Source organism: Cajanus cajan, chromosome 9, assembly GCF_000230855.2.
Source record: "Cajanus cajan strain Asha chromosome 9, NIPB_CcT2T_4, whole genome shotgun sequence".
Classification (NCBI taxonomy): domain Eukaryota; kingdom Viridiplantae; phylum Streptophyta; class Magnoliopsida; order Fabales; family Fabaceae; genus Cajanus; species Cajanus cajan.
Window position 1 is genome coordinate 51,975,461 of NC_138525.1, and position 11,696 is coordinate 51,987,156.

General features: G+C 36.4%; 1 protein-coding gene across 4 annotated transcripts in view; it reads right to left on the reverse strand.

Moving 5' to 3' along the window:
- The window catches only part of LOC109817412 (ARM repeat superfamily protein), a 29,252-nt gene extending 17,885 nt beyond the window's left edge, over nucleotides 1-11,367 (reverse strand). The window contains exons 1-12 of one of the 4 annotated variants that reach the window (XM_020382649.3): nucleotides 11,145-11,366; nucleotides 10,462-10,695; nucleotides 10,121-10,302; nucleotides 9,609-9,735; nucleotides 3,640-3,858; nucleotides 3,294-3,516; nucleotides 3,054-3,208; nucleotides 2,811-2,968; nucleotides 2,581-2,730; nucleotides 2,456-2,504; nucleotides 1,144-1,335; nucleotides 327-503 (exon numbers count right to left, since the gene is read on the reverse strand). In XM_020382649.3, coding sequence (XP_020238238.2) covers nucleotides 327-503; nucleotides 1,144-1,335; nucleotides 2,456-2,504; nucleotides 2,581-2,730; nucleotides 2,811-2,968; nucleotides 3,054-3,208; nucleotides 3,294-3,516; nucleotides 3,640-3,858; nucleotides 9,609-9,735; nucleotides 10,121-10,302; nucleotides 10,462-10,695; nucleotides 11,145-11,240 — 1,962 coding nt within the window. In that variant the 5' untranslated portion in view covers nucleotides 11,241-11,366. Of the gene's footprint in view, nucleotides 1-326; nucleotides 504-1,143; nucleotides 1,336-2,455; nucleotides 2,505-2,580; nucleotides 2,731-2,810; nucleotides 2,969-3,053; nucleotides 3,209-3,293; nucleotides 3,517-3,639; nucleotides 3,859-9,608; nucleotides 9,736-10,120; nucleotides 10,303-10,461; nucleotides 10,696-11,144 lie in introns of all 4 variants that reach the window. The other 3 variants (XM_020382648.3, XM_020382650.3, XM_083063657.1) reach the window with 3 other exon arrangements.
- Nucleotides 11,368-11,696: the final 329 nt, after the last annotated feature.

Here is an 11,696-nt window from a genome sequence, read left to right on the forward strand (position 1 = left end):
AGATATTTAAACCTTTGGCTTATATAATATTATTTGACTGTAAATACTACAACATGAACATGTCAAATATTTGGAGCAGGATTTATACAACTTGTAAAATAGTATCATGAACAGATTGTGACATTGTTTAGGTTAGCTACTTTTGTTGGAATGCCTCACAAGTCACACTCACTCTCTTTTACTTTGCATTTAGTGCCTAATTTCATTTTCATGCAGCAGGTTCAAATGATTTATCCCTTCCCTCTCCCCACCTAAAAAATTAAAAGGAGAACTAAGTAACTAGAAGAAAGTATATTAAAATCCATTAAGCAGCTTTTTTTGTTTACCAGCAGAAGATTTGCAGAAGAATCCTCCAAATCCTTATTTCCATTTTCATTATTGGAAAGATAATCCAAGATACATTGGACATGCTCTGAGCTGAAAATGTTGTCTGAACATTTCGACAAGAGCGGACGTAAAAACTCATAATTTGGTATGTTGTCTCCAATAACCAGATGTTTATCCTGCAAAAAACAAAAACAACAAAAGAGACCTAACATGGGAAAAATGGATGCTTAAACAAAACAAAATAACTACTTAAGGAAAAGTAAGAATAAAGATGTGCATAGAGAACATGGCACAAGATGTACAGAAAAGTTTGTGAAACTCCACACATGAAAACAAAACAGTGATTACATATTCTCAAAATACAGAGTGAATTAGACATATAATGTATCCGAATTGCAATTCAACTCGTAGTTGCAGTCACAAATCATAATCATATAACATACCTAGAGCAAAACCAATAATGTCAATTTTTTATGATCTATTAAGCCAAGTCATCAAAGAAGTCATGTGCCATGAAAGAGAAAAAATAAGCTACTGGAGGAAGTATGAGCAATGAAAAGAAAAATTGTGAGAACCCTAGATCTATTATACATGGAAAAAAATCACTTCCAATCACAAGAGAACTATGCAGGGTATGACTAATTAAGTACAGAATACAGTTTTAACACTTACCTATAAACAGGCAAAAACACTTGAAACTATAAAAGAACACTACTATAAAAGAACACCAACTCGTGTCACTCAATTAAAAATTTAAAACTAAAACAAATAGCTGATATTGGAATATTCTATGCATAAGTCAAGACTACAACATACTTTCATATTCTGTTCAACCGTGGTGAAGGCTTGTTCCTCCAACAATTTTTCAAGTGATTTAAACACACTATTATCTTTAATTTGGTTTAACTTATGAAGACACTCTTCAGCTTTGTGAGAATCCGGAAAGAATGCTGCCATTTTTGTAAACATACTTTCAATCTTCTTCTGCCTTTCTTCAGAACAAATTTCCTGAAAAAAGTTATGAAGCTCCATTATTACAAACTAACAAATCAATAATCAGAAGCATGAAAGTGCCCATGCATTATACTGACTCCATCTTTTAAGTTCTCAAGTATGAATTAACAATTGGAGGGAAAAGTGAGGATTTACTTGCAGTAAATTTTTTTAGTTTAAAATTCAATTAATAAATTTACCCTGTAAGAATAGCAAACTGTAATGATTGAACTTCAATCATATACATAAGCTAAACCTTTACTACCATCACGAGTCATGACTCTCCTGCTATCAAGAGAACCATTGCTAAGATGTCCCTCACTGGCTAAAATTATAACCACAATACTCCTTATAAGGTTTGGGAAATCCTCCTCCCTTGAGCTAGTTTTCAAAAGTAAAAAAAGCTCAACTCATTTCTAATATTAAATTCTTTCCAGTAGGTATCCCCCTAGCTGCATAGTTGAATTATCAAAGTTAGTTCAGAGTTGATATAATTAGAGAAACAAGGCATGTTGCTTATACATAAGAGAATGAGATTTTATCTTGTGACTTGAAAGGGAATTCAGATTTCTGTGGAAGTCCAAGCATCCCAAAAGTTCTGGGAATCATTTCTACCCTTTTCTGTTAATAGAAGCTTTTATCTCTATAATTTTAATCCAGTTTCTATCACTTTCCAAATTAATGTTAGGCTTCCACAAATGTTCTATCATGCAAATTTCAAAAATCAAATGTCCAGTCTTGGGTGTAAGTGGGTGTTAAATTGTCCCAGGAATATTTTGGAGTTCTTCCTTTGAACATACAAAAATATTTAGAACAAATATTTTCAAAAATCAAATGTCCAGTCTTGGACAGTTCTTCCTTTGATAAATATTTTGGAGTTAGCGCAGTCCCTTTCTATTAATCATCATTCTTGTTCCATGTTGTCTAATAGAAAATTTTGATCTTTATTACTATCCTAAATACATATATAAGATTGTAATCTCTGTTTTCCACTCCCAAACCTATCAGTTATATATATGCCATTTTGTCACCAACACATAACTTATTTGAGTATTCCACCTATTTCTAACCCAAAAAAAAGAGGCTACAAGGTGCCCTTATCATGAATAAATGTAGCCAGTCATTTTATTTGTACCTTCGATTTCTTCCGCATTGCCAAATAATTTTTCATTTCATTTTGGAACCTGAAAAAGGGGAACAATTTGTAAACAATACTCTGGTTTTATCATGTTCAAAGTAGCATGTTGTTGGTATCAATACCTTCTCTTGTGAGTCAAAATAGTATTCAGTAGCCTTTCATGAGAGAAACTGAAAAGAGAAAACATGTGTATCCAGTGGTTTATCCTTTCCACAACTGGAAGATCCTTGGGGAATAGATCATCAGCAAGAACAAATTCCATGTGCTGTGACCTGAAATTCTATGAAAAATTTACTTTTGACAAGAGAACTCTAATTTTGATTTAATAGCAATCTTGAATTCTTAAGCTGACCTGAACTCCTTACAATCTTTATTATAGCACAGCATCATAATTTTACATGGAATTTCTTCAAAGTGATTGCTAATTGTCATGCTGCCTTCATAACATTTCTTGCAATAATCTTGATAAACCATAATTAACTTCTGCAAGGAACTCTTTCTAACATTCATCTGAAAAAGCACTACTCATCGTCAAGAAATATGTATTTTCATTATTTTGTCCTTCAGCAGGCATATAAAATTTAACTGCACATGCCTTTATATCCCGAAGTCTTTCGGTGGCTTGAGATAGCAGTTTCATTAGTTTGGATGGATCAGTTGTCAGGTTTGACCTGAAAATATCACAGGCAACAAGAACTGCCTGCTTTCTCACTTGGTCGTCAAAGTCTGATAATCTATCTTCAATACAAGCTGCTAAGTTGCAAGGTTATCAGGAATTTGGAGATAAAACCAATAAACAACAAACAACTACAAAAATATTTATTAAGGAACTTACTGATAATTTCATTTCCATGGGATTCTCTTGCGTAGGGATTCTCCAAATAGATAGTTTTAGCACATTGTAGAGCACTAATCCTAACATCCACAGATTTATCACAAAATTTTTTCACAAACTCCACAAAAAGTTCATGATACTTCAGAGCACCATGATGTTCAGGACGTGCAAAAAGCTTCCCCACCAACTTAACAGTTTTTATACGTACATCAACTTCATCAGCCTATAAAGTGGATTGCAGATATAGTAAAACAGAAGTTAAAAATATCAATACATTTTAAGAATTTCAAGCAATTGGTTTCATCTAGTGTAAAATTTTAAATTTTGACATGAAGGAATGACATACCAATAATTCTTTCATTAAGGTTGGGACAACATCAAGAAGCATCTGAGGCGCACACCAGACAACTTTAAAGAAAATTTCATGGTAATATTCTTTAAGTTCACTGTCCATAGCATCTCTGTCATGTATACAAGAAGTTAAAAACCCACAAACTAGGGGGTTCAGCTCATCCTCCTGTGCACAAGTTTCAATGACTGATGCAGCAAGTTGATAAGCAGCATCCTGTTGTTCAGTTAGAAACAGCTAAGTGAGATTTTGGTTTCATTTAACATAGAAAAGTATTTTTCAGACCCAAAACATTTGAATGGACAAAAGAAATACTCCATAATTATGAGCACTGGTATTCCCAGAATTTAAAGCAAAAATGAAATTGCTCAATAATTTGCATCAGACTTTTGAAAGTTAGAAACAACTCAAGTATAGGTTTTGAACATAGATTCATTTCAGTCTTGCTTTGCAAATATATAGTATTACCAAAGATCCAGAAGTAGCCAAAACATGGCTAAAAGAATGGCTTCTCACAACTGAATTGCAGCAAAGACAATTCAGAATTGTGGATAATTTAGTTATGACATCAAGCAGATGTTTATGGAAAATCTATCGGTAATAAAGGTAGAAATAGTCAGTCATCTATAGTTTTTCTGAAACACTTCAAAAAAAAAGTGTATCTTGAAGCAAGAAAATACATAAAATCAAAAACAATTCAGACACGGCTAAGAGACAATCTAGTAAGGGGGAGAGCATATACTAAGGGGGAGAAATACAATGAACTTGCTATAACATACAAATACCTCTGGGCAAATTGACCAGAAAAACAATGAAACACATTTTTTGGGGTAATAGCCATGTTAGTGTATATGGGTTACAACAAAAGGGAATATTTGTTTGTTTGTGCTTTTTGCTTTTTGCATTCTGTGATATCTTTAGGATATCTTCAGAATCTTTTTAGTGGACAGCTGTCCTGCCACCTCTCTAATTTTTCTCTCTCTGCTGGTTGCTTTTACAACTGTTTTCTCTCTTTTCTCTCACTGTTGTTTTTAGAAAAGGTTCCCTATATATTCAGCTCTCCTTGTATTCCTTCGTAAGCATCAATGATAATAAAACTTCACTATTACATTTTACCTCTCTTGATTTTATCTAACATGGTATCAAGAGCCTTCTGATCCTGTACCCGGATCTTAATTTTTCTTCCTCATCTCTTCTATGGCAACTTCAAATAATTCCTCTCCCTTTTCACAATTTTTCTCCAACTCCATAGCTGAAAAACTTGATGATTCAAATTATCTTCACTGGAGGCAGCAGATCGAACCAGTCATCAAATCCCACAAACTTCAACGGTTTGTGGTTAATCCGCAAATTCCACCCCGGTATCTGACAGATGCTGATCGTGATTCTGATATTGTTAATCCAGCTTATGAAACCTGGGAGGTCCAGGATCAAATGCTTCTCACATGGCTGCAATCGACGCTCTCGAAGTCTATCCTTTCCCGTGTCATTGGCTCCGTTCACTCTTATCAAGTGTGGGACAAGGTTCACGAGTATTTTCATACTCAAACTAAAGCTCGTGCTCGACAGCTCCGCACTGACCTGCGTTCCACCACTCTTGATGGTCAGTCTATGCGTGATTTTCTGACTCAAATTAAAACTATTGCTGATGAACTTGCTGGAGTTGGGAGTCCTGTGTCTCTTGAAGAATATGTTGATGCTGTTCTTGAAGGTCTGCCTCAGGAGTATGCACCTGTGGTCTCTGTTATTGAAAGCAAGTTTGTCACTCCTCCTATTGCTGAAGTGGAAGCTCTTCTTCTTGCTCATGAGTCAAGAGCTAACCGGTTTCGTAAGCAATCCTTTTCTCCTTCAATTAATTACACTCAGGGTTATTCTCGTGGCAGTGTTAGTGGTGGTCACAGTGGGCGTCGTGGTGGTCGAGGTTCGGGCAGAGGCCGTGGTGGTCGTTTTGCTAATTTCCAGTGCCAGATTTGCTTCAAGTATGGCCATACTGCCAATGTTTGTTTCTATAGAGCTGATGTTAATTATCAACCTGCAGAATCCCTTGTTCTGTATGATCCTACCACACTGCAGCCTGTGCAGGTCACTTCTTCTTCAAATCTTAAAGGCTCCAACACTTGGGTGAATCCTAATCCGAAACAGCCCAGCCAGGAGGCTCGTGTTAATGTCACACCAAGTGCTATGGTTGCTAATACTTCTCAACCAGGTGCTAACTCTTCATGGATTCCTGATTCTGGTGCTTCATTTCATGTTACTGGTGAGCCTCAGAACATTCATCAACTTGAGCATTTTGATGGTCCAGACCAAATTTTCATAGGAAATGGTCAAGGTTTGCAAATCAATGGTTCTGGTACTTCCATTTTTATTTCTCCTATCAACTCTCAATTTAAGTTTCACCTGAATAATCTTCTCCATGTTCCTCTTATCACCAAAAATCTGTTGAGTGTCAGTAAGTTTGCTAAAGACAATTGTGTTTTCTTTGAGTTTCATGCTAATCATTGTCTTGTCAAATCTCAGGACACCAATGAGGTTCTTCTTCAAGGTGTTGTTGGTGCTGATGGGCTTTATTCTTTTCCTCATCTAAAGCTCCAAGGTCCCTCGGCATTGGTCTCTTCTTCAGCTCAAATACCCTCTCAGTCTGCTGTTTCACCTTCTGCAGTCTTAGATAGTTTCAATTTCAATAAAAATTCTGATGTATCTAGTTCTTCCACTATGTGGCATACTAGACTTGGTCATCCTAATTCTCATGTTCTTAAGCTTGTTCTTACACAATGTAACCTTCTCTCATCAAATACACATGTTACTGAATTTTGTTCATCTTGTTGTGTTGGAAAATCTCGTAGACTTCCTTCTTCTGCATCTCAAACTATATATTCTGCCCCCTTGGATGTAATTTTCACTGATTTATGGGGACCATCTCACATTACATCTTTTTCTGGTTATCTTTACTATGTTGCCTTTATTGATGCTTTCTCTAAATACACCTGGATATATCCCTTAAAATCAAAGGCTGAAACTCTATCTGTTTTTCAACAATTTAAGGCTATGGCTGAATTACAATTCAACACCAAAATTAAAAGTGTTCAATCTGATTGGGGAGGGGAATACCGAGCTTTTACTTCCTTTCTTGCCACAAATGGAATCCAACATAGAGTGATTTGTCCCCACACACATCATCAAAATGGTGTGGTTGAAAGGAAACATAGACATATTGTTGAAATTGGTCTCACCCTTCTTCATCATGCCTCCTTACCTCTAAAATTTTGGGATTTTGCTTTTACCACTGCTGTTTATCTTATCAATAGATTGCCTTCTGCTGCATTAAACTTTAATGTTCCTTTCACTACTTTATTCAACAAATCACCAGATTACAAATTCTTAAGAACCTTTGGTTGTGCTTGTTTTCCTTTCTTAAGACCATATGCCAGTCATAAACTTAATTTCAGATCCCAGGAGTGTGTTTTTCTGGGATACTCAAACTCTCACAAAGGGTATAAATGTCTCTCTTCTTCTGGCCGAATTTACATTTCAAAGGATGTCATCTTTAATGAACATAGGTTTCCTTACACAGATTTGTTTCAGCCAAGCCTTACACAAAATGTCTCTCCATGTCAATATTTCAATCTCAATCCAGATTTGTCTCCTCCTTGCACCACTTCAACTGTTCTCTCCCAGCAGCCTCCTTTGCCTTCTCAAATTGGTGATTCAAGTGTATCAATCATTCCTTCCGTGTCTTCTTCCCAAAATGTATCTCCTTCATCTCCTGAGTCTTCCTCACAAAATGTCTCTTCTCCTACCTCTTCCACTGCCCCTGCCAGTATACCAAGAACCATTAATAACCATCCTATGCAAACTAGGTCTAAATCTGGCTTTCATAATCCTCGGATACATCCATCCCTGTTCTTAGCTCACAGTGAACCTAAAACTGTTAAGCAAGCTCTTGCTGATCCTAACTGGTTCTCTGCTATGCAACAAGAGTACAATGCCTTAATGCTCAATCATACTTGGGATTTAGTTTCTCTGCCATCTGATCGCAAAGCAGTTGGATGTAAATGGGTTTTCAGAGTCAAGGAAAATGCTGATGGCTCTATAGATAAGCTCAAAGCTCGGCTAGTTGCAAAGGGTTTTCATCAAGTGCATGGTTTTGATTTTCATGAGACTTTCTCCCCTGTTATTAAACCTATAACTATTCGCATTATTCTTACTCTTGCTCTCACCAATAATTGGAATCTATTTCAGCTTGATGTAAATAATGCTTTTCTGAATGGCACTTTGGAAGAAACTATTTACATGGTGCAGCCTCCTGGATTTGAAGCTGGGGATAAGAGTCTGGTTTGCAAGCTAAACAAGGCCCTCTATGGCTTGAAACAAGCTCCTCGTCAATGGTTTAACAAATTAAAATTGACTCTAACTCGGTTTGGCTTTCAAGCTAGCAAATGTGATCCATCTCTGTTTCAGTACCAACATCAAACTCATACCATTTTTATTCTAGTTTATGTGGACGACATCATTATCACTGGCAGCTCTTCTTTGCTCATTCAACAAATCACCAACCAACTTGACTCAATTTTCTCTTTAAAGCAATTGGGAAGCTTGGATTACTTTCTAGGTATTGAGGTTAAACACTTGCCTGACAAGTCTCTGGTTCTGACTCAAAGCAAGTACATTCGAGACCTTCTTTTTAAAACTAATTTGGCTGAAGCTCATGGTGCTCCTTCTCCTATGTTCTCTAACTGCAAATTGTCCAGGTCTGGGAATGACTTCTTTCATAATCCCACTTTTTTTCGATCTGTTGTTGGTGCCTTACAGTATGCTACACTTACAAGACCTGAAATCAGTTTTGCTGTTAACAAAGTTTGTCAATTTATGGCTACTCCTCTTGACTCTCACTGGGTGGCTGTCAAACGTATCCTCAAGTATTTAAAAGGCACACTCTCTTATGGTCTTCATATGCAACCTGCTGCTGTAAACGGCCCCATCTCTCTCACTGCCTTTTGTGATGCTGATTGGGCCTCTGATATTGATGACAGGAGGTCCACTTCTGGTTCTGCTATCTTTTTTGGACCCAATTTGATATCTTGGTGGTCCAGGAAACAGCGTGTTATTGCTCGGTCCAGCACAGAAGCTGAATATCGCAGTATAGCCCAAGCCTCTGCTGAATTAACTTGGATTCAAGCCCTTTTGCAGGAACTTAAGGTTCCCTTTTCTACACCTACTTTACTCTGTGACAATCAAAGCGCGGTGGCCATTGCTCACAATCCTGTTTTCCACAGCAAAACAAAGCACATGGAGATTGATGTGTTCTTTGTTCGTGACAAAGTCCTATCCAAGCAACTTCTAGTTTATCACATACCAGCTCTTGATCAATGGGCTGATCTTCTTACTAAGCCTTTGTCTGCTGCTCGGTTTGAAGTTCTTAGGAACAAACTCAAAGTGCAAAGTTTTTGTGTCAAAACTTCACCTTGAGTTTGAGGGGGGCTGTTAGTGTATATGGGTTACAACAAAAGGGAATATTTGTTTGTTTGTGCTTTTTGCTTTTTGCATTCTGTGATATCTTTAGGATATCTTCAGAATCTTTTTAGTGGACAGCTGTCCTGCCACCTCTCTAATTTTTCTCTCTCTGCTGGTTGCTTTTACAACTGTTTTCTCTCTTTTCTCTCACTGTTGTTTTTAGAAAAGGTTCCCTATATATTCAGCTCTCCTTGTATTCCTTCGTAAGCATCAATGATAATAAAACTTCACTATTACATTTTACCTCTCTTGATTTTATCTAACAAGCCACAATCTTGAAAACAAATAAAAAAAAAGGGAAATAAATGAAAATGCATTACACTCAATATTTGACCTTTAATCACAACAAGCTTCGTTGCATGCTTCATTATTGTGAAAATATATTAGGAATATATATGTGTGTGTGTGTGTACTGTGTATAAAAAAATTAAGATTAAAAAAATAAAGGAACTTACTTGTTTTTGCTTTACAATATTTCGTAAAATCACTGTCAATAGTTGCTGAGATGCCCCCTCACTCTCACTCAAAATGTTTATCATTATAGAAATCATTGCCCTGATCAAACTATCATGGTGTTCATCTCTGCAAAAAAAACAAAAGGTGAAGTGGATTGGGTGTCATTGACGCTTCCATGAAAATCAACAATCATAAATGGACTGCATTTTTCTTCAATTACTAAGGACAGCTGCTCCACAAGAAATAACAATTACAGTTACTAAACTACAACCTCCCAAGTCCCACTAACAGCTGCATTCCATAAATTTAATATTATTAAGGGCAAATAGATAATATAACAAACCCATTATAGGCTAAAACCTACAATTTTGTCACACAAGTCAAACACTGAACTTCAATGAATCTAACAAAAGCTAATAGGATTCTTCCCCTTGGAAAACATAACAAGCTTAACAATCCAGTAAAACAGCTAAGCACAAGGAAGGAGGACGCGAGGGGGGTAGATCTCAACCTTGCAACCGAGAAGAAAGTATTGAACATCTCAAGAACCAGGTCTATGCAGTTTATCTCCAGCATTATCACACAACACCTTAATTGAGCCACAGTCTCCAATACTTTAGCCCTTTTAGAAAAGAATGGACTGGCAGTATCAGCTAAATCCGCAAACAAACTAATTATAAGCTTAAACGCATCCTGAAATCAAGAAAAAGAAACATCTGCAGTCAGCACAATAAATAAATAATTAAAATAGCATTAAATTAAAGCATTCAAGGGCTTGCAAACAAAACAGGCAACAAAAAGGGGAGAAAGGAAAACTGCACATATTTCAACTATGCTACACATAATGGATACCCTCAAATGCTTGTCTTCGAAAGGCGGTTCAGGTGCCATAAGTCTAAAAAGATCAGTGACGCAAATAGCAACCCTAAGCCTAACATCCCTATCTGCATGTTGAAGTAGACCACCGGAAACCACAGCATTTGCCAAGGACTTCAAAGCAGCTTCTCGTTTCTTAGAAGCCTTTACTTCTTTGGCCGTTTTAGGCTGAGGAGACTGTTTTAACTCGGACAAAGCATCTGTGGCTTGCTGCAAAACACAATAATAATAATAATAATTCACGCAGCATACCAGCATCTTAAGTGACCAACAGTATCAAAAACATTGTAGAGAAGAAACTCAAATTAATTACAGACGAGCAACAAAGTGACTGATATAATACTCATAGAAAAGTAACTAATTATTCAATGAGTAGCAACCATCTAACTAACCCTCATGTAACCAAGTTCAACCTCTTGTGATAATTCCAGAGACTGATGAATCAGAACATCAATTACGAATTCTCGCACATTCAGAAATCTATTAACAATTCGATTACAACCTACTTCAACGCACACAAACCATAGAAATGACAAACGCGAAACATCTTAATAAATCGTCGATTTCGAAGAAGAAAAAACAGCGCAAAAGGCGGCGTGAGGCTATGTTAGGTCAAAAGCATGCGATGGTTGCAGAATGCGTGGGGAGAGAAAACTTACTCGGAGGGATTTGAGGATGAAGTCTTTGTTGGGACGAGTTCGCTCAGCGAGGCGAGTTGCGATTTCGGAGACGAGTTGCAGCGAGGGCTCGTCCATGAGGAATTGAGGAACGAAGGGAGGGCAATTGGAGTAGTGTCAAGTGTGTGAGTGTAAGAAACGTTTGTCTTTCGTTTTAAGCGCCAAAGATCCCGCCCTTGCATGCGCGTGAGGACTAATCGCCCATGCTAACACCAAATTCAAAACGAATATATAATAACCCATCCCATGGGTAGGGTGCGCAAGAGTAAGACCCCACTTTGCTCTATGTGTTATTCTTTTTCTTTTTCGTAATTTTGTTTTTATAATTATGTCAATTTTAGATATTAATATTTATATTGGGATAACCTTTATCATAATCATCATAAAAAAAATATTTATATTAATTCTATATATTAAATATAAAGTATGAGAGTTTATAAGAATTTTTTAATTTTTATTTAATTTAAATTTTTATGTATCATATATATTTATTAAAATAAATTATTGATAATTAAAAATAATTTTATATCATAA